A 23,291-nucleotide genomic window follows, 5' to 3' on the forward strand; every position below is an offset into this window, starting at 1 on the left:
TAAGGAAGATGAAGCCTGAATCCCTGAAGCAATGAGAAAGTGAACAAGGAAGTAACAACCACTTGAAAGCACTTTGTCCTGCAGGAACAAAGACAGATTCCCCAGCTCTAAGCACTCAGAACCCCTCATACTGACTCACGAGTGTGGAGGGGTCCCCGAGAAGCCTGTGCATTGAGGGTGCTGCATGAAAACAAATGGCCTCATCAGCCCACTCTTCCTCCTCCATCAGGCTCACAGCCTTTGTTCTCAAGTCCTTCGCCCAGGCTCAAGCCTTCATCTTCATTGAAGCAGCCCACATAACCCAAGCCCTTACCTGGCTCTCCGAGAAGCAGAAGAGTGATGGCTGTTTCAGGAGCTCTGGGTCACTGCTCAACAATGCCCTTAAGGTGATTGCTTTTGTAAGCTAGTCTGAACCTCCTGATCTCACTATTCCATGGTAACCTATCCAAGGGTGAAGGCACATAAGAAGAAGACACATAGAAATTCCTAAAGGAAAGGATTAGGTCATATGGGAGAGGGCTAGGGTGGGAGAATAAACCTACATACCACTGAGACAAAAGAAATGGAATCTCAGTTGAGAATAGCCCTTTGTACGGGGGGGAGAGATGTATATGAGAACTTCCCAGGAACCATGCAAGAGAAAGGACTGACCATGAGGAAGGGAGACATTTTCAAAAAGTTTTCTGAAGTGGAAATGATCTCTCTTTCTCTCCCTGGTACTTACAGGGTGGCGTGGACGATGAAGTGACCCTCTCTGCCTATATCACCATTGCCCTCCTGGAGATTCCTCTCCCTGTCACTGTAGGTACCACATCACTTCCTCAGCTTCCCAGATCACCATGAAACCATCGCCCTGTGGTTGAAATAATACTCCTCTCAAAGCCCAGTGGCAGCTTTCCTTCTGCGCAATGCTGATGCGTCTGCCAAAATGATAGAGACTCCGATTGATTCAAGAAAGATTCACTTGTTCAGTAAAGACCTGGACTATGTGCCAAAGCTAATCCTAAAATACATGACCTCTAGCCCTGCCCTTATCCGTTTATTTTAATTAGAAAGTAATTTTTTAAAGAGCGATTCCTATTATGTTGTGGTTTTTTTACACTCCCCCCCCCCCAAAAAAAAAGACTGAGGGCCTTCCCTGGTGGTCCAGTGTTTAGGACTCTGTGCTTTTCACTGCCAGGGCCCGGGTTTGATTGATTCCTGGTCAGGAAACTAGAAGCCCACAAGCTGCACGGTGTGGCCAAAAAAAAAAAAAAAAAAAAAAAAGTGATTTCTAAAAAGGTGATCAGGAGATGGATAGATAGAGCCATTTGATCTACTTTTTTTTAATTTGAAAACCACTGGTCCCACGTATCTACTCTCTTGATGTTATTCCAGGATGTGTCAGGACTCCTTTCCACATAAATCAGGAAACTATTGCTCTCCCTTCACAGCACCCTGTTGTCCACAAGGCCCTGGTCTGCCTCGAGTCAGCCTGGAAAAGAACACAGGCCGAGGCCCAAGGCAGCCATGTCTACACAAAAGCACTGTTGGCCTATGCTTTTGCCCTGGCCGGGGACCAAGCCAAAAGGAGAGAGATACTGAAATCACTTGATGAGGAAGCAATAAAAGATGGTGAGAGCACATGTCAAGCTGTTCTTCCCACCCATTTCCACTGCATAGTAAAGGGGAAGAATATTGAATTCCTGAAAATAACCTCCTTTTTTGGTCTATTCCACTACAAATGCTGACATTTTATGCAGCATAACTCATTAAGAGATTAATGCCAAACCTTCCCTGGAATTTTTTGTTATAGAGAGAACAAGACAGATCAAAGTAACATCACAGGGTGAATTGGGGGGTGAGGGTGGGGTTCCAGTCTCCCTTTATTTAAAGACAATATGCTTGGTACTTGACATTTATACTTTTCTTTATGGTACATGAATGTGTATCAGGGTTAGTAAAAGCTACTAAGCATCATAGCAAAGACAATAGCACCCATAATAACAGCTTCCATGCTACTGTTTCTAATATGACTCTCTGAAATAAGTTGGAAGGTTTTATATTTCATTTCAAAAAAACCTAAACAATGACCAAATCATTTTAGATTTGGGGGGGAATCATTTTAGAGGGAAGGAACCAACTAGTGAGGAAATCGTGTCTGACTTTTTTCACCACCAGCTCTACCAGAACAACACATGAGAAAGTAGTTCAGTTCATATCTTATAAACTTCTGCCCTCAATATTTCCCTCGACCACACTAGACCATAGCAAGTTCGTATTTTTACTCAGAAATAAGAAATCTAGGGATACTATTATTGAAGTAAAAAACTTACTTTAGCTTTGGTTATATTTATTTATTTCTAAATATAAACATACTGTCATATATTAAACAACAGCAGCTTTCATTCTTTCTCTATTCTTATCCTTAAGACAATGCAGTGCACTGGGAGCGACCTCAGAAACCCAAGGCACCAGTGGAGCATTTTTACGAGCCCCGGGCTCCCTCTGCTGAGGTGGAGATGACAGCCTATGTGCTCCTCACTTACCTCACGGCCCAGCCTGCCCTGACCTTGGAGGACCTAAACAAAGCCACGCACATTGTGAAGTGGATCTCAAAGCAGCAGAACTCCCAGGGGGGCTTCTCCTCCACCCAGGTCTGTGGTTCCCCTTTAGGTTAGGGTGCAGCTGGGAGGCTTGAACAAGACACAAAGCGTAGTAACAAAAGGAAGGAAAAGGGAGGAGTGGACATGCAGTGAGGGAAAGGATATTTGTTATTATTTTGAGTCTGTAGGAAATAAGGAAAACAGTCTAAAACATTTCCCAAAATAAATTGTCCTAATCCCTGTGCTAGAGAACTAGCGTTCTCTTTATACCTCACTTTGTACCACACCACCTTTTGCTCAGAAACCACAACCTTAAGTAATGGACAATGGTAAAAATTCTGGAATGTCTAGAATCCTAGAGGCAGTCCCTTAAACTGGACCAGAAAGGTGAATTGCCTAAAATATGATGTACTAGCGAAAGGGGCTCCCCCACATCTTTCTGTCCCCACTGCACCGGCTAGCATCACCTTTCCCTCCTCTCTTGACAGATTTTCCTAATTTTATTTACAAATAATCCTAAGGGGAAAACCGTTTTCCTCTACCCTCAACACATCTGACAGTAACTACTGGAGTTAGCACAGACCTCACAGGTTCAGTCCCACAAGACTGCCCCTCACTTCCAGTGCCAGTTGCCAGTCCAGCCTCCTGTACTTCTGACCAACAAGCTATGATTTAGGGGTTCCCACAACCCCCTCCTTGAGGTTGATAATTTGCTAGAATGGCTCCCAGAACTCAGGAAAGCACTTTACTTACTAATACTGGTCTATTATAAAGGACAGAACCCAGGAACAGCCAAATGGAGGAGATGTCCAGGGCAAGGTTTGTGGGGAGGGATGCAGAGCTTCCATGCCCTCTCCGGGCACACCACCCTCCCAGCTCCTCCCTGCGTTCACTGATCTGGAAGCTCTCTGAACCTCTCTGTTTAGGGTTTTTGTGGAGGTCCCATTACACAGGCATGACTGATTAAATGATTAAATCATTAACCCTCTGGTGACAAACTCAATCCCCAGCCCCTCTCCACTTCCCAGAGGTAGAGGGTGGGTAGTAGGAGGGGGGTTGAGCCTGAAAGTTCCAACCCTCTAATCGCATGGCTAGTTCCTCTGGCAACCGTCCCCCATCCTCCTAGAGTCACCTCATTAGCATACAAAAAGACACTCATCACTCCAGAGACTTGAAGGGTCCTAGAAGTTCTTGTATCAAGAACCAGGGGTGGAGACCAAATATGTAGTTATTATGCCACAGATCTTTGGGTTTTCTTTTTTTTTTTTTTTAACTTCATTTATTTATTTATTATTTTTTGGGGGGTACACCAAGTTCAATCATCTATTTTTATACACATATCCCCATATTCCCTCCCTCTCTTGACTCCCCCCCACCCTCCCTCGAGTCCCCCCCAGGGTTTTCTTAAAAGTATCACAAACTCGTGCTTCCCTTCTCCATTCTCTACATTGGGTTCAATCAAGACTATAAACCATTAACTTTAATCATCCAGCCACATCCAGCCCTATCAAATATTGTTTCTATTAAAAAAATGTCTAACATAATACCTTGTAATTTCCACTCTCACTACTCTAAGTATACATTGCAAAACTTATCTTCAGAGAAGTTCAGTGAAATGGTAGACTCTTCTAAAGGAGAAATAAAATACAGGGAAACAAAATCTCAGTGACCTGTGCTACCTGCTTTGTAACTCACTTCATTCTCTCTCTCTTCCTAAAATGGATAATCTTCATTATGATATTAAAACACCCTCTACATGTTTGTTTTTCTTTCAGTCCCATTGCCCAAAAGACAGTGTCGAGGCTTATTTTTAATAAGAAGTAAGAAAGAGTGCTAAAAGAGAGATCTTCTGGGGCATGAAGTGCATTTTAATAGAATGGTATCAATAGAGAAGTAAACCATGGGAAGGACTGGAATTAAAAAGGTTTTCCTTTTATTTGATCAGAGTGCAGATCAGAGACTAACTGTTGACTGCCCTGCTGTCTCTCAAAGACACAACAAAAGGAAAAGTTTGGTGATGAGAGAGAGCAAAACTATAGATTTGTGGGAAGAGATGGTGGGTGTCAGAGGCAGAGAAAGAGGAAAAGCAAATACCAGGCAGTGAGCCTCATTCATATATAAATTTCCCACTTGCTGTAGGAGAACTTACTTGCTCTCGTGCAAGCTGAATACGGAAATTATGTAAAATTTGGATCCTGAGATATAGCAAAGATTGAAATCAGTCTCGGAATTAAAATTCCAGAGTTCAAATAATGAGGGAGAAAATTCAAAGGCACCTTTGTAATAATAAAAATGGACTTTGGAAAGAATCCAAGGCCCCCAATGTTGACCCTATCCTGGACTTTCCCATGTATCTCTTCCAGGACACAGTGGTGGCTCTCCATGCTTTGTCCAGATACGGAGCAGCCACCTTTGCCAGGACTGGGAAGGCTGCACAGGTGATCATCCAGTCTTCAGGGACATTTTCCACAAAATTCCAAGTGGACAACACCAACCGCCTGTTACTACAGCAGGTCTCGTTACCAGACGTTCCTGGGGAGTACAGCGTAATTGTGTCAGGAGAAGGATGTGTATATATCCAGGTAAGCCTCTTGGGAAAAGTTGGCGAGATTCAACTGTAAACCCTCCTTCTGAGAATGGAAACCATTGATTCCTACTTAGGCAGCAAAAGCACAGATCAAATTGTGACAGACTGAAGGATCCTGTGGACTGGAGACTATTTTTATTCATAATATTTTACAGACAGCTTTGAAATACAATGTTTTCTTGGAGAAGAAGGAATCTGCATTCCATCTACATGTAGTGACAATACCCCAAACTTGTGACAGACCCAAAGCCCACACAAGCTTCCAGATCTCACTGGAAGTCAGGTAAGAGTTCCTGTCTCTGTTATCTAGTTCTGAAAATATTAGCTACCTAGGACTCTAGAGTACATAGATTCAAGAATACCTGAAGTTATCCTCTTCACTAAGTTTTTGCCTTGTCAATGAAAAAAAAAACAAAAAGAATGTCTTCACCAACATGAAAAATGAAGAATTTATAGCATTATGAGCTCAATTTGTCTGCCTCCAGGGTTATTTTATTACCCACCACTATTGTTGAAGAATAAATAACTCCTTTCAATAATACTTTAACATGGGATCTTTCTTCCTTATTTCTAAAGGAAAGACTTTCTAGTCTTTTACAATTTTGATTTCCAGAGAGAAGGAATTCACAATTCAATAACACTCTTCCAAGCTTTACTTGGAAAAGAATAATTGACTCTGATTATAATGACAAATCTGATGGGTCTCAGATGAAAAGAGAAAATGATATTCACAATTTGATTTATCATCAATAGAGAAATAAGTTAAATGTATTTCATAAAAGCAAGATATGTTAATTAAGCAAAAAAAAAAAACACACTCTAGTAGCTACAGTGAATTTAAATACACACTAGGTCTTTTACCTAAAGGAATCTTATAGTCTAGTTGTGAAGATACTTTTAAATGCAAAAAAAATGATAATCACTAATCTAAAATGTATAAGTTACAAAGACATAGCACATACCAGAGATTCTAAAATCTGGTTATTGTCCTTCGTAGAATTTGTTTAAAAATGCCTTTTGCCAGGTCCCACCCTCAGAGATTTAATTCAGTGTTTCTGGAGCTGTGCTCAGGTATCTACTTTTTTAATGAACTCTGCAGCTGATCCTGTTATACAGTCAGTTTTTAGAACCACTCACATTGACTATAAAGGTTATATACTTATGAGTATGGAAAGATCACTGAGGATAAGGTAGTCATTAGGAAAATTACTTAAAGATGCCAGGGCTTATGTTGGACCTTAAAGGAGGGCAAGATTCAAACAGTGGGGCCTATTTCTTCCCTTTCTTGTTTCTGCAGCTACACAGGGAGCCGTCCTGTCTCCAACATGGTGATTGTTGATGTAAAGATGATATCTGGTTTCATTCCCCTGAAACCAACAGTGAAAATGGTAAGTAGATGCTAGGTATTTGAATTTTCTGTATCCCCAGCTTAGGATGATACCAACAGCATTCTCATAATGTCAACCTGTGTCAAAGCAACATTGGCCCTAATTAAAGAAATTGAATTTATTTGGTACCAAGTATATATTTAGCATTGTGCTAGGTACCAATACAAAAAATATAAGAAAGATGTCTGAATTAATTGAGCCTACATTCTAGTTAAGAATATTTAGAAATGGGTAACTGAAACCATCAAATAACATTTCAGGGCAAGATGTAACTAAGTTCCAAAATTATTGGTATAGTCTTTAAATACTGTGGGAATTCAGAAAAAAATTGAGATCAGTATTAGTTAGAATAGATAAAGTACCTTCAGCTCCACACCCATGAGTAAGTTTTCCACGCAGAGAGCAGGACAGCCTAGCAGCTGAGAACATGAGGTCTGGGGCCAGACTTCCTGGGCACAAATCCTGGTTTGGCTATTTAATGTGTGACTTTGGGTAAGTCGCTTCACTTTGCTGTGCCTCAGTCTCCTCTTCTGTAAAATGGAAATAACGAGTGTCTGTCTCATAGAGTTGTGGGGAGGACTGAATGAGATAAAGATACAATAAATGCTCAGAGCTGTGTTTGGATAAATGTAAATTAATATTATTAGTTGTAACTTTAGAGGAAAAAAAAGATACCCTCATAAATAATCTCAGATGAATAGCTATCCAACTTGAGGCTACTTCTCCCTTACCTTCAAGCTGAAACCAAAGATACCTATTACTGAGTCATATGAATATTCAATCTTACATCTGATGTATTGATATTCACAATTTTCTACATATGTTACCATTCTACTGGATAAGTATCTTCAAACTCCATTTCAAGGAAAGCTTCTCCTTTGTACAGACTTCAGTCCCACAGTCCTCTTGCCTCTTAGTACCCCAAGGACTTCATTTATTCAGTAACACTGGTGATTTCTCTCATTTCCCTCAGCTTGAACTGTCGCGCCACGTGAGGAAGACAGAAGTGAGCAACAACAATGTTTTGATTTACCTGGAACAGGTAAGGGCCCTGCAGCCTTGCTAGACACATTCAGGTGGATGGCCCTTCTAGATGGGTCCTTCACCTGGGAGGTACACGATATGAGAAGAGTGATCACAAGGAAAGCCTTTTTGAAAAGCATATCCTTTCTGTTCCATTACATAATATTTTAAATTCTATTTTCTCATTGCAGGCTTCCCTGGAATTTGCAGTGTCAAAAGCATGGGGGTTGGGGGGAGGCCAGAGGATTTATGGATTTGTTTGTACTAAAATGGGAATATGAGTATTGCTGTTTACTTCAGGTAGACACTCTTTTCCACAAACAGTCCTGATCATCTAGAAGCCTAGTTGAAAGTGGCTGGTTAAGGGTAGGAAGTGTTCCCAGGAGTTGGCCGATGACTATGTCAACCTCGCCTTAACATAAATATGTACGAAAGATTAGATGTAGATAGATAGATAGGTAGATAGACAAATAGGTAAATAGATAGGTAGGTGGGTAGATAAATACATAGATACATACACACATAGATATAGACAGATGATATGTGATCAGTCTAGATGTATTAATCATAGTCAGTTTTATCATAATGTAATTGATTTCACTAGCAACACAAGAAACCACGCTGATTTTGTACATGTATGTTTATACTTTGAAAATTTTCTGTTTTCTAAATATTTGGAAACACTAATATGGATACAGTCAGTATACCAATAAAAAGGATTTCTCGGGACTTCCCTGGCAGTCCAGTGGTTAGGACTCTAAGCTTCGACCGCAGGGGTCATGGGGTCGATTGCTGGTCAGGGAACTAAGATCCTGCATGCCTCATGGCATGGCCAAAAAAACAAAAATTAATTTAAAAAAATTTTCTCTCTCACAGTGAGCAGAACCATGTATTGGACATTATGGAGAAATATGAATTGTTTTAATTGTATAAAAGCCTGGTAAATTTTCATTACTCTGAGGAGCTCTCCTGTAGCTCCTGGTTCCTACTCTGAAATCTCTATGGCCATCCTCCTATGTGAGCAGTTAGGGAGCACAGCTGGTTTGAGATTGAACTCTGTCAGCCAATAGAGAACTCTTCCTCAAAGGATGAAGACTGAATGGTGCCAAAGGAAAAGAGGTGAGGCCTCCCTGATTCTGGATTATTCTCCCTTTTTTTTTTTTCAGGTAACTGATCAGATACTGAGCTTTTCCTTCTCTGTTCTACAAGACATCCCTGTGAGAGACCTGCAGCCTGCTATTGTGACAGTCTATGATTACTATGAGACCGGTGGGTAACAGGGGACTAAGAACCCTAAGTAACCTCGATCCATAATAAAGGAATTAGAGTGTGACAGACATTTGTAAGTCCTATTTCCAACATATTCTGTTACCTTATTCCTGTTACCTTGGCCTAGAAAACTACTATAAAAACTACCCACAACATAAGTCTGCCAATCATGCAAAAATTTCCAAGGGACTAAGTGTTTTACAAAGAAATGTTTATAGATAAAGAAATATATAAACATCCTTTAAAAAATACTATAAAGGGCTTCCTAGGTGGCACAGTGGTTGAGAATCCGCCTGCCAATGCAGGGGACATGGGTTCGATCTCTGCTCCAGGAAGATCCCACATGCCGTGGAGCAGCTAAGCCCATGCGACACAACTATTGAGTCTGCACTCTAGACTCCGTGAGCCAGAACCATTGAGCCCGTGTGTCACAGCTACTGAAGCCCACGTGCCTAGAGCCCGTGCTCCGCAACAAGAGAAGCCACGGCAATGAGGAGCCAGCGCACCGCAATGAAGAGTAGCCCCCACTCACTGCAACTAAAAAGAAAGCCCACACACAGCAAAAAAGACCAGACACGGCCAATAAAATTAATTAATTAATTAATTAATTAATTCTAAAAAATACTATAAAATGCAAAGTAATAGATAAAAGCCTGGAGAATTATACAGATAATTATGGGAGGAAATTAGAGATAGGAAGAGAACAATCCCTTGAATAATCAATGAAGACCAAACAAAAAAAATAATAAAATTGGGGGACTTCCCTGGCGATTCAGTGGTTAAGACTCTGCACTTCCACTGCAGGGGGCATGGATTCAATCCCTGGTCAGGGAACTAAGATCTTGCATGCCTTGCAGTGCTGCCAAAAAAATAAAAATAAAGAAAATAAAATTCGAGTTGGAAGATAAAGGGTGGGTATTATTCTGATTAGCAGAGAGGAACATGCTGAAGGTTGCAGACTAGGAGAAAACCAGTAAGAAAATACCATGAAGGGAGAAAGAAGCAAATATCAAAGCAGACCCCAAAGGACACACACCTACAGTTATCCCTCCTGTACTGAGCTTGAACTGCAGTGTGGGCAGCCCTTCATTTCTCTCCCAGAGAAGCGGATTGTGTCAATGGTATCAAGAGTGGAAATCCCAAGACTATTTTTGTGTCTTTCCCCAGGGAGCTGACATTTCTGCAATGATGCAGTTCCTGATTCAGTAAAGTGTGCAGTCCTGATGTGTCAGAACCTCTCCATGAAACCCTGTTCCACTGACGCTCCCATTCTCAAGCTTTTCCCCCTTCGTGTCTTTCAGATGAAGCAGCTTTTGCTGAGTACAGTGCCCCCTGTACTGAACGGCCAGGTAAGCAGTCTGTGTTCCATGTGTCAAGCCTTTATGTTGCTCTTAAAGCCAGTCCTCCTAAATACAAAATCATCTACATCTTTTTTTCGTTGCTCTCAGATTCCTCATACCCCATAATAACACAGAAATATACACCTCGGGGGAAGAGCACTAACTCTCTGAAAGACTTCGTTCTAATTCCTTTATCAGAAGAGTCTGTATTGATTATAGGGTGGATATTTTATGTGTCCCAATCTCAGTCACAGCCAGTTTGGTTTCCTTTAGCAAGCCCTGTCATTCATATCCAATCAGAATGATATTCAACCCTGTCAAGCCCTAAACCATCTTGTTTACTTTCTTCTCTCCACAGACACAGAGCAAGGAAATGTTTGAGGCCCATGTCTACAGACAGGGGTTTGCTGGAATCCTCAGAACCAGGACTTTTTAAAAGGATTGTTTTCTGTCTGCAATACAGATCAAAAAAAGCATGGTAAATAAATATATATTTCTAGAGAGTATCTATCACTGATTCCTTCTTCATTAATGTAAATTTACTCCAAGGCCACTTAGTGCCTTGCATTATACCCTGTATTTCTAATGAACAAATAATGACACTCTAGTTGAGGTGATAAAGTAGCATAAAACTTAGAATAATTCAAAACAGCCTCAATCCTAAAGAACTTCAGAATATTCTGAATAACGTAACAGCAATCTGAGAAATCTTTACCTCCAAAAAAGTTTTTTGGTGGTTAGATTAGTGACAAGAGAAGTATAAAGTATATCTGGGTGGAGACACTTTTTACAAAGTCATAAAGTGTGCTTTTTACAAAGGCATAGAGTGTACTTTATGCCAGGTAAAATGACTGGCCTGACTAGATAGGATTTCCATGTCATAGGATGCTAAAAATTAGTTAATAAGTTATGTTAAGGTGGGAGACAGAAAAATATTATGGTAATTTCACTGAATCAGGAATTAATTGGTCTGACTTCTAGTCCAAAATCTGCCACTGACCATTTGTCTGACTTTGAATCAACCAGCTAACTTCTAGATATCAATTTCTTGTATAAAAGAGAGTCTGATGACAAATGAAAAAGCGATAAATAAGTATGGGAGCAAGGTTTCTGAACAGATAAGAAGGTGTAGGAGCATAAAAAGAGGTATAAAGGTTAACAATTTTTTAAGCCAATACTGAGTGTCTACCACCTGCTAGGCACCGTTGGAAGCATTTTGCTTGTCATGGAATTCCAGTCTCACAATCACTCTATGAGGTACATACTCTGATTAATGCAGTTTTAAATATGAGCAAACAGAGCTTTAGAGAAGTTAGAAAGTTCAGAAAGAAGTTTGGAAAGTTTCCCAAACTCCAAGTGTGAAGAAGACAAGATTTGAAGCTGGGCTTTATAGTGATGAGTCCATGAGCTCAACCACTTCCCTCTATCACTTAGTGTGGATGGAGAAGTTTATTTCTTTTTTTGAGATTTCAGATGACGGTAGGAGGCTGAATGCAAAAAGAGCGATGTGCAAAGGAAGAGAAATGTATATGGGAGCAGGAAAAGTGAGAAAAATGAGGCAGAGGAAGCAGGAGAATCAGAAGTTAGGGTTTCTGGGAGACCCTCAGATGAGTTCACATATGAGACCTGCTGGCATCGCCATGTCTCGATTGTCCCTTTCTTTGTGTGAAGCATGTGGGATTGGTAGACTGTAACCAGTGCGGCCCAAGATTTGAATATGCCTTTCCCAAAAGTCAAACTACACTGAGGGAGGAGAAGAGCTAACACCTACAAATCTTTCTTAGAGCCTCTTTATTTAAAGATTATGTTGACTTATTACATTTCTTTCTAGGGTATACAAAGGAAAGAGCACTTAACCCCTATACAGTGTTGGTGGGAATGAAAATTGGTACAGCCACTGTGGAAAATAGTATGGAGTTTTCTCAAAAAACTAAAAATAAAGCTACACAGCCATTCCACTCCTGGGTATATCTCCAAAAGAAACAAAAACACTAATTCAAAAAGATACATGTGCATCAATGTTCATAGCAGCATTATTTACAATTGCCAAAATATGGAAGCAAACTAAGTGTCCATCAACAGATGAATGGATAGAGATGTGGGGTGTGTGTGTGTGTGTGTGTGTGTGTGTGTGTGTGTGTGTAATGGAATACCACTCAGCCATAAAAAGGAATGAAATTTTGCCATTTGTAAAACATGGATGGACTTGGAGGGTATTAAACTAAGTGAAATAAGTCAAACAAAGAAAGACAAATACTGTATGATATCACTTATATGTGGAATCTAAAAAAATACAACAAACTAGTAAATGTAAAAAAAAGAAAAGAAAAGAAAGAAAGAACCAGATACATATGTAGAGAACAAACTAGTGGTTACCAGTGGGGAGAGGGAAGCAGGGAGGGGCAATAGAGGGTGGGGAGGTGGGAGGTACAAACTAGCAGGTGGATGTTAAGATAGGCTCAAGGATGTATTGTACAACCCTGGGGAATATAGCCAATATTTTGTAATAACTATAAATGGAAAGTAACCTTTAAAATTATGTAAAATTTTTTAAAACTGTGTAGAAGAAAAGAGCCCTTCAGTATTCTGAAAGAACTAGTAGACTTATGATGGGATAATATCATGGGATCCAAGATTCCCTCTCTGAGTGATCACAACAAAAGGGTCAGAGAGGGACTTCCCTGGTGATCCAGTGGTTAGGACTCCACGTTTCCACTGCAGGGGTCATGGGTTCAATCCCTGGTCAGGGAACTAAGATCCCACATGCTGCAACACCCGGCCAAAATAAATAAATAAATAAAAATGGGTCAGAGAAGCTCCACCCTCATACTAGATCTGGCCATGCCCACAGGCACTCTTACACAAGGCGCTGTTATCTCTCTGTTACATACCCCAATCACAAGAGGGCTGCTTCAGCTTGGAGCCCAGATTTGTGGGGTTTCCCCCCCAAAAAAGGACATACTGGGAATTCCCAGCTTCATGCAATGAGTTGGAAACATTGCAAGTAAATAACTGAAAACCATTAGCATTGTATTTGGTGGGGAAGAAAGGAATAGGGAAAATCCTATTGACTGATTCTTGATGCTCTAATATTTTTGCCAACTTGTAATGAAAAAAATATAAGACCTAGGACAGAAGGTGGAAGCAGATTTCAATTTTATTCTGTGTTAAGAGAGTTAGTTAGACCAGGTTGAATGTTGAAAAGGCAGTGTTTATGGGAGTAATTAAAAGCGAGGCTTGACAGATCAATTGAGAGTAATTTATCAAGGGTGTTCAAAGAGGTCTGTGTTTTATCCTATACGTAATAGGAAGCCAGTGGACTCTTTTAAAAACAGGATAGTGGCATGATCAGGTTTGATTTAAGATGGTAACAAGCAGCAGAAAGGGGCTAGAGTGGTAGCAGCAGGTGGCAAAGAGATGATGACAATAATCCTCATTTCTCAGGAAAAATGTTCGTGGAAAATGGGGTGTGAATATATTCTACTTCTTAAAACTTAGTCTTTCATTTTTACCACTTAGAGAAAGCCAAAATGCTTCACACCAATATGACAAGTTCTAGACCAGAATGAAAGTCTAAAAGAAATTTTTATATGTGGGCCTACTGTAAATAAGTTCAGCTTCCTATGCAGTTTTCCCCGAGTCCATTAAAAGACATAATTGACATTAGTGGCAAGTTAGGATCACCAATTAATGTGATTAATTATGCATCGTGGTTTGAACTAAGATGAGGAATGGAGGACTACTAAGATAAAGTTAGGCATAAACTAAAAGGATTTTAAAGGACAAATACTGATATATGAGACACACATATAACATATACTGGATTCATGTCTCATATTCAAGCATTATAGTGAGGGACCATCTTGGATGTTCTGCCTTTTTTTTTAATGTGCTTCCCTACACTTGTCTTTGATCTGATACCTTAGCAGAAGCTCTAAGAGCCCTCTTTTCATGTACGGAAATGAAAGATAGCCACAGGGTGGCAGCAGAGGTTTAAAAATATGAGTACTGCTGCTTTATTAATTGTAAAAAACTGTAAAAAAAAAATTAAAGTTAGGCAAAGGGAAAAGAGAAGGAGAGGAATAAAATAATCATGGAAACTTATAGTAAGAAGAAAACAAAATAAGGTAACTAGCACACAAATTGTTCTTACCGGTTTACAGAATTGCATTCTGGCAATAGTGATTTTGGGGCAGGGAAGGGAGTTGGTTGGTTTTCTTAGAATTAGTATATTCTACATGAAATATTACATTTCTTTGTTTTCTATATGTGGAGTGTGACTCTAAACCCCAGCCCCACTAGACTACAGGAAATTTATCTCAAATATTTTGGGGTTCTTCCCACCTGATGATCTAATACAGGGTCAGGGTATTGCATCCCACTCCACAGCAGTCATCTGTCTTTAATTCACGACTGTTTTAGATCCACCACTCTGTGGCTTCCTTGTCATTCATAGGGATAGGAATCTTTGACAAAAAACAAATGGCTGGGCCTGAGATCCAGTCTTCCAGGTGCTTCATGCAGACCTTCCCTCTAATTCCCCCAAGGAAACTACTGACCTCTCTGTGCAGCCTGAAAGAATTGTTTTGGTCTGAAGAAATGTTTTATAATCATTTAGTCATTCTAGTTAGAAACTGTAGTCTCTCAATTGGCTTTCTTCCTTCTTAAATTGCTATTCCCTGTTTATTCTTTTAAAATCAAAAGATAGGAAACCCTTCCCCAAACCTCCCTTGAGTTTCAATTCTTTCAAATTTTCTACATAGACAATCATATAATCTGTGAACAAAGACACTTTTATTTCTTCCTCACTAATCTGTATAGCTTCTATTCCCTTTTCTTGTCTTATTGCATTAGCTAAGGCTTTTGGAACAATGTTGAAGTGGTTAGAGAGAGTATCTCTCTCTTGTTCCAAGTTTTAGAGGAAAGCATCTAGTCTCTTAGCATTAGTATAATTAGATGTGGGGTTTTGGAGATTTTATTTTATCCACTTGGGGAAGTTCCCCTGTATTTGTAGTTTGGTGAGAATTTTTATCATAAATGGGTGTAGGGTTTTGTAAAATGCTTTTTCTGCATGTATTGTTATGAGCATATGATTTTTCTTCTTTAGGCTGTTAATGTGATGGATTGCGTTAAATGATTTTCGATTGTTGAACTAGCCTTGCACACCTAAAATAAATTTTACTTTTTATGATGTAGAGAATTATTTTTACACATTATTGGATACAATTTGCTCATATTTTGTTGAGGACTTTTGCATTTTTGTTCATGAGAGAGTCTATACTTTTCCTTCCCTGTAATGTCTTGCTCTGGTTTTGGTGTTAGGAAGTCTTCCCTCTACCTCAATTTTCTGGAAAAGATTGTAGAGAATTGGTATCATCTCTTCCTTAAACATTTTGTAGAATTCACCAGTGAAACCATTTGGGCCTGGAATTTTCTGTTTCAAAAGAATATTAATTATCATTTCAATTTATTTAATAGATATAGACCTATTCAAATGATCAATCTTCTGGGAGAATTGGCTCCTTTTTCATTGAGGAATGTCCCTCTTTTCCCTGACAGTTTTCCTTCCTCTGAAATGTACTTTATCTGAAATTAATATAGCTACTCCAGGCTTTTAAAAAATTAACACTAGTATGGTATATCTTTCTCCATCCTTGACTTTTTTTTTTTAAGAACTTTTATTGAGATACAGTTAACAGACAATAAACAGCATATATTTAGAGTGTACAATTTGGTATCCCAATCTCCCAATTCATTCCCCCTCAACCCTCCCCACTTTCCCCACTTGGTGTCCATGTGTTTGTTCTCTACACCTGTGTCTCTATTTCTGCCTTGCATTTCCTCTTTCATAGTTGTTAGCATTTGCCTTACATATTGAGGTGCTCCTATATTGGGTTCATATATATTTATAATTGTTATCTCCTCTTCTTGGATTGTTCCCTTGATCTTTATGTAAAATCCTTTCTTGTCTCTTGTAACATTTTTTATTTTAAAGTCTATTTTATCTGGTATGAATATTGCTACTCCAGCTTTCCTTTGATTTCCATTTGCATGGAATATCTTTTTCCATCCCCTCACTTTCAGTCTGTATGTGTCCCTAGGTCTGAAGTGGGACTCTTCGAGACAGCATATATATGGGTCTTGTTTTTGTATCCATTCAGCCAGTCTGTGTCTTTTGGCTGGTGCATTTAGTCCATGTACATTCAAGGTAATTATTGATATGTATGTTCCTATTACCATTTTCTTAATTGTTTTGTTTTTGTTTTTGTAGGTCCTTCTCTTCTCTTATGTTTCCCGCTTAGAGACGTTCCTTTAGCATTTGTTGTAGGACTGGTTTGGTGGTGCTGAATTCTCTTAGCTGTTGCTTATCTGTAAAGCTTTTGATTTCTCCATTGAATCTGAATGAGATCCTTGCTGGGTAGAGTATTCTTGGTTGTAGGTTCTTCCCTTTCATCCCTTGAAATATATCATGCCACTCCCTTCTGGCTTGCAGAGTTTCTGCTGAGAAATCAGCTGTCAGCCTTATGGGAGTTCCCTTGTATGTTATTTGTCGTTTTTCCCTTGTTGCTTTTAATAACATTTCTCTGTCTTTAATTTTTGTCAGTTTGACTAATATATGTCTTGGCGTGTTTCTCCTTGAATTTATCCTGCCTGGGACTCTCTGTGCTTCCTGGGCTTGGGTAGCTATTTCCTTTCCCATGTTAGGGAAGTTTTCAACTAGAATCTCTTCCAGTATTTTCTCAGGTCCTTTCTCTCTCTCATCTCCTTCTGGGACCCCTATAATGCGAATGTTGGCACATTTAACATTGTCCCAAAGTTATCTTACGCTGTCTTCAGTTCTTTTCATTCTTTTTTCTTTATTCTTTTCTGCATCAGTGATTATCACCATTCTGTCTTCCAGGTCACTTATTCGCCCTTCTGCCTCCGTTAATCTGCTATTGGTTCCTTCTAGTGTATTTTTCACTTCAGTTATTGTGTTGCATATCTCTGTTTGTTTGCTCTTTAATTCTTCTAGGTCTTTGGTAAACTTTTCGATCTTTGCATCCAGTCTTTTTTCAAAGTCCTGGATCATCTTCACTATCGTTATTCTGAATTCTTTTTCTGGAAGGGTGCCTATCTCCTCTTCATTTAGTTGTTTTTCTGGGGCTTTATCCTGTCCCTTCATCTGGTACAAAGTCCTCTGCTTTTTCATTTTCTCTATCTTTCTGTGGCTGTGGTTTTCAGTTCTGCCCATTCTTGACTTTTAATCTATCTGTGTCTTCATAGTTAAAGTGGGTTTGTTATAGACAACATATAGTTGGGTCTTGTTTTTTTGTTTGTTTGTTTGTTTTTTGTCCTTTGTAATAGTATCTGTCTTTTAGTTTATGTATTTAAACTATTCATATTTAAGTTGATTTTTCATATAGTTATATTAATCTCTAAAGTATTTTAACTATTTTTCATTTATTGCTCTTACTTATCTTTTATCATCCACTCTTTTGTTTGCCTTCTCTGATTTTAAGTGAGCATTTTTTATGATTCCATTTTCCCTCATCTCTTAGCATATCAACTATTCCTTTTTTCTCTCTCTTCTCCTTCTGGTATTCCCATTACCTGTATGTTACAGTTTTTGTAACTGTCCCACAGTTCTTAGATATTCTGTTCTACTTTTTTTTTCTTTCTTTTTTCTTTTTTCTTTTTTTTTGAAGTACAGTTTATTTACTGTTCTATTTTGTTAATTCTTTTTTCTTTGACCTTTAGTTCGGAAAATTTTCAATTCTGTTGACACATGTTTTGAGTATCCTGATACATGCCAATTTATTGACCTGTGTGATAATTTCTCTCAGTTATAGAACTAGAATTGAAATTGTTGGTGAAAGGATCTATACAAACTTAATTTCAGAATTCAGCAAGAATGTATTCTAAAATGGCTGCCCCAATCTATACTCCCTCAAATAGTACATAAAGGATTCCCATTTCCACTATATTCTTGCCAACATTTATCTAACTTTCTAATCTTTGTATTTTTAAAATAAAAAGCCATTTCTTAATTGCTTTAATTTTTACTTCTCTGATTATTAGAGAGCTGGAGCATCTCTTCATATTAGCCATGAGGATTTCTTCTCCTACAAAGTACTTATTCATGTAATTTGCATGTGTTTCTATTTTGGTATTTCATCAATTCTAAATTGCACTTTTCTCACACTTTAACATCCCTGAAATTGGGATACCTCCAACAGTGGATAATATCTATTTTATTTATCTATTGCTGCGTAACAAACCACCCCAAAATTCAATAAGTTAAAAAACAAAAATTTTATTATATTTCACAGTTTCATGGATTGACTGGGCTTATCCAGGTGATTCTTCTGATGGTCTTGCCAGGGGTCTCTCATGAAATTGCAGGTTGAGACTGGAATCATCTGAAGGCTCCACTGGGATTCTTGGACAGCTTGGCCTCTCCCCCTCTCCATGTAGTCTCAGGGCTTCTCCTTGTGGCTTATCCAACAAGGTACCTGGACTTTCAGTGCTCCCAAGATTAAGAGTTCCAAGAAACAAAGGCAGAAGCCGAAATGTTACTTACAAACTAGCTCAGAAGTCACATAGAATCATTTTTACCACATTTGATTGCTCAAGAGCATCACGGGGTCAGCTTATATTCAAGAGAAAGAGAAAAAGACCCTGTGTCTTGAGGGAGAAGAAGCAAGATCACATTACAAAAGAGCGTGTAATTGGAGGTATTACTGTAGCCACCTTTGGAAACACAATTTGCTAAATCTGCCATTTGACTACAAAATCACATCTCTCCCCCACACACAGAATACACTTAGTCTCTCCCCAGAGAATCTCATCCTATTTTGGATGCCCTGGGATCTCACCATTTAAATCAGGTGTGAATGGGGTTTGGGGGTGAAGTCCCTTAGATATAGTTCCTGAAGAAATTTGAATTTACAAGACATCTGCCCTACAAGCAAACTCAATAAATGATGGTGAGACAAAGAAAGGATAAGTGCAACAACTACACAATTCAGAATCAAGAGTAGGGAAAATGGACTCTACTTCTTGATAGGGGAGTGGCGAGACACAGTGCAAAAGAGTTTGTGGCTTATTATTTTGTACACTTCAAATAGGTGTCATTTATGGTACATCAGTTACACCCCAATAAAGGCATTTATTTGTTTTTAAAGAGCATGTTTGATGGGAGACATACAGCCACCTTTGGAAACACAGTCTGCCACAGTATTTTACACAGTAGGTGTCAAGTAGTCATCATTCCTTCTTCATGTATGAACTTGGTTGTTTTCCTATTGACCTTCCCATTAAACAACTTTAATCTCTCAATGGTTTAGTCAATGAGTCATTTGAAAGAGGACCTGGAATTCTGACTGTTGTTTGAAACCCTCCCTTGACAACTTCTGGTAAGGTCAAAACAGTGTTAGCACGAACACCTACCAAATGGTTGTCAGCTTGGCCATCAGCCTCAGAGACAACAGTGAGGCACTGTTTTAGGAAATGCTGCATCACCAGCAGCCACATGATGACAGAGAACACAATACTGTATATAAGAACATGGAGTATAAAAGTGATTCAGGAGAAATGCACTCTAAATGAAAATAAGTTTTAGGAATACTGAATGCCAGATGTAGGTATGGGAGGGAGGCACAGAACAGAAAAGCTAGCTGACATTCCAAATATATCATTGCTATGTATCAGCCAAACAGTGAAAGAGTTCCTGGTTTCCAGCCTAGTGTTTTCTGCAGAACACTAAGGAAAGATTTCCTGACTTGGATAACCCAATACAGAAGACAACTGAACAAACAGAAAAATAGATAGCACGGCTTTTGTCTTTCAAAATGGGGTAGGGGATTAAATTACATGTTATTCTTTAAGGACAGAAAAGGCCTGGGGGCCTAGCACTGCGTTGGTGGCTCTGTGAGGATTCCCTACCGTATACTGGAATTATGCCTATGTGAGTATGAGCCATTCCAAAAGGATAACAAGATTAGTACTCAATTCTGCCCTACTTATTCTTTCTCTCCTACTTTTCAGAAAGCTTAATTTTCTGTAATCAAATGTCACTTTTTTATTAAAAACATCATGTGTTTTGGGACTTCCCTGGTGTCGCAGTGGTTAAGAATCTGCCTGCCAATGCAGGGAACACGGGTCTGAGCCCTGGGCCAGGAAGATCCCACATGCCACGGAGCAACTAAGCCTGTGCGCCACAACTAGTGAGCCCGCACTCTAGAGCCCGAAAGCCACAACTATTAAGCCCATATGCTGCAACTACTGAAGCCTGCATGCCTAGAGCTCTGTGCTCAGCAACAAGAGAAGCCACTGCAATGAGAAGCCCACACACCGGAAGGAAGAGTAGCTCCCACTCGCCATAACTAGAGAAAGCCCGCACGCAGCAACAAAGACCCAACTCAGCCAATAAATTAATTAATTAATTGTTTTTAAAAATCATGTGTTTCTGTTTTATCCTCTTTTGTTCTTTTCTTCACTATTGATACTTCCTACTACTGATACGTCCACTTTCCCTGCTACTTAATGTTATCATGTTTTTTTGTTCTTATTCACTCACTATCATTCTAAGACTAGTGTCTATAACTGGCAGTGACCTGAATACAGTGTACAAGCAATCTTGCTAATCAAATGATCCTAGATTTCTATTTTAAAAGTATACAGTAACAAAGGGAATGATTTGCCACAAATGAACTGTTCATATCTGAGTAAAGTCAAAGTAACAGAAAAATTTTTCTAGAATCAAGGTAATAAGAAAATGTTCTTTCCTCTAGTGACTGGATATAACAGATTCTACCCATGACTGGCCACTTAAAAACAAAACAAACAAAAACCTGAAAGAGCAGTCTTTAACTCAGTACTCTGAAATGGCCTTGGACTGAGTGCTTTAGCAACTCTCAGATCACTGCAATCATCAACTTTGACCACAAGAGGGCAATTAAAACCACAAGAGATTATACCCATGTTCTTAAAGTGGATGACTTGGGGAAGGAGAAGGAACGAAAGAAAAGGTACTGTGAAAGGAAAAATGAATTTTTAATTTTAAAAAATCCTAAATTTATACATGTGCAGGAACCAAATAAGACCATTCTGGCAATCCACAATTGCTGTGTACACAAATTGATACCTGAAAAGTTTAATCCAATCTAAAACAAAATGTCAATCTTATAACCAAATCAAAATTTCTGCCTACATGCCTCTCAGTTCCTAATATTTATTGATTTATTTATTTAGGCTGCGCCAGGTCCTGGTTGCGGCATGCATGTGGGATCAAGTTCCCCAATCAGGGATCGGACCTAGGCCCCCTGCACTTGGGGCGTGGAGTGTTAACCACTGCACCACCAAGGAAGTCCCCCCTCTCAGTTCTGATTCTCATTTCCACAGATCAGCAGTGGGGAAGTGAGGCAGCCCTCTAGCCACAGGAGATGGGGATTGGAAGAAAGGGGCAAAGTCTTTCTTACTGGTACTCGTGTTATGTGGTCATCACTTTGTGCAGATGATACCCGTGATAGTCATTTGATGTGTCATCTCATCTGGGCAACAGTCCCCAGTCATTCAATCAAACGCTAGTCTAGATGTTGCTGTGAAGTTATTTTTTAGATGTCAGTAAATTCAATAACCAGTTGACTTTAAGCGAGGGAGATTATCATAATCTGGGTGGGGTGGATTCAATCAGTTAACAGTCCTTAAGAGCAGAGTTGAAGCTTCCCTGACGAAGAGGAAATTCCACCCATGAACAGCAGTGTCAGCCCCTGCTGGACAGCTCTGGTCTGCCCTTCCTGACAGCCCCCCCTTTGAGTTTGGGACTTGCCAAGTTGGCTCCACAACTGCACGAACCAATTCCTTGCAGTACGTTTTTAAAAATATATTTCCTAGTGGTTCTGCTTCTCTTGTTGAACCCAGACTGATACAATACCCAGATACTAGTTACCTCTTGTGGGGCACTTCTGTGGATTTTAGGAGGTGCACACAGAGAGATACACCCCTGAGGAATTTCTGCACTGAGCTGTCTCCTGATACAGGTGATATGCTCTCTGGAAGGCCTCTTCACAGTACCTTAACTCTCAGCTTAGGGTGAAACATTCCACATGACCTCTTTCTTCTGGGATCCCCTCGAATAAAGCCCTCTGTAGACAACTCAAACCCCATTACCTTCTTTCTGCTTCCTCTGGGCCCAAGGAAGCTCCTATACCCACTGACAAATGGTGAAATTGCAACTTGCATCCACTGCATCTACCCGTCCTTACCCTGGTATTAGGGGCAATTTTAGCTAGCTTTCCACCACCGGACCTCTCCAAGCTACATTCAGACAGAAGTTTCTATGCCATCCACAACAGGGTACTTAAGTCAAGTTCTTCCAAGCACTCTCTTGTTCTCCAGTCAGCCCCGGAGCTACAAGTTTCCATAGCTGAGCAACATACAGCTGGGGAGTAAGACTGTACCCACCTCCAGGAAGTAGGGCCTTCTAGTTCCTCCCCTACATGGCCTGGGCAGAAGGAGTGGAAACACGACAGCAATCTCGTCATCCACAAATTCCTTCAAAGAATTTGCCTCTGTAATTAGTCTTGAACTTTTCATTATATGGGCTGTTGGTAATTGTCCCCAGACCAGTTTGGAAAGTCCTATGGAGTGTGTCTAAGGACTTTTCATCACCTACTATTCTCAGCTTTAGGCTTCAGCCAAAATTTTGAGACCACAGAGAAAAAGTCTCTCCCTGATATTCTATTACTCTCAACACAGGGAAAGTTTTTGCACTCTCACAAAAATCGACTGTTCACTCCTATCCACAATTTTGTATCTTTAAAGAATATTCCCAGGCTGCTCTAGTCTCTCAACAACATTTTCCACTACTGGCTCTGTTCTGAGTTTAGGGATATTTGATGAGTACCTGAGTGTGTCAATGAGTATCTGTAGTGTTATATACTATAGATTCTTTTTTTTCTCTTTATACTACAGATTCTTAAAGCCTCCTTGATGAGCCTTCATAAATGTAATCACTGCGCTCATTTCAGTGTTTCACCAGCAAATGCTCCAATTTTCCATCCTTCTTGACACAACAATGCCAATTCTAGTTAGTTCCTGGTGCTTCTATAATTAT

At 39.6% G+C, this 23,291-nt stretch overlaps 1 protein-coding gene across 1 annotated transcript in view; it reads left to right on the forward strand.

The window, feature by feature from the left end:
- The window catches only part of LOC130833539 (alpha-2-macroglobulin-like), a 44,746-nt gene extending 34,056 nt beyond the window's left edge, over positions 1 to 10,690 (forward strand). Inside the window, exons 26-36 of the mRNA XM_057703272.1 lie at positions 230 to 386; positions 727 to 801; positions 1,434 to 1,614; positions 2,413 to 2,636; positions 4,949 to 5,167; positions 5,328 to 5,455; positions 6,470 to 6,560; positions 7,534 to 7,602; positions 8,750 to 8,852; positions 10,154 to 10,201; positions 10,551 to 10,690. Of these exons, the coding sequence (XP_057559255.1) occupies positions 230 to 386; positions 727 to 801; positions 1,434 to 1,614; positions 2,413 to 2,636; positions 4,949 to 5,167; positions 5,328 to 5,455; positions 6,470 to 6,560; positions 7,534 to 7,602; positions 8,750 to 8,852; positions 10,154 to 10,201; positions 10,551 to 10,573 (1,318 nt within the window). The 3' untranslated portion in view covers positions 10,574 to 10,690. The remainder of the gene's footprint in view (positions 1 to 229; positions 387 to 726; positions 802 to 1,433; positions 1,615 to 2,412; positions 2,637 to 4,948; positions 5,168 to 5,327; positions 5,456 to 6,469; positions 6,561 to 7,533; positions 7,603 to 8,749; positions 8,853 to 10,153; positions 10,202 to 10,550) is intronic.
- Positions 10,691 to 23,291: the final 12,601 nt, after the last annotated feature.

Source organism: Hippopotamus amphibius, chromosome 12 (genome assembly GCF_030028045.1).
Source record: "Hippopotamus amphibius kiboko isolate mHipAmp2 chromosome 12, mHipAmp2.hap2, whole genome shotgun sequence".
NCBI classification, from domain to species: domain Eukaryota; kingdom Metazoa; phylum Chordata; class Mammalia; order Artiodactyla; family Hippopotamidae; genus Hippopotamus; species Hippopotamus amphibius.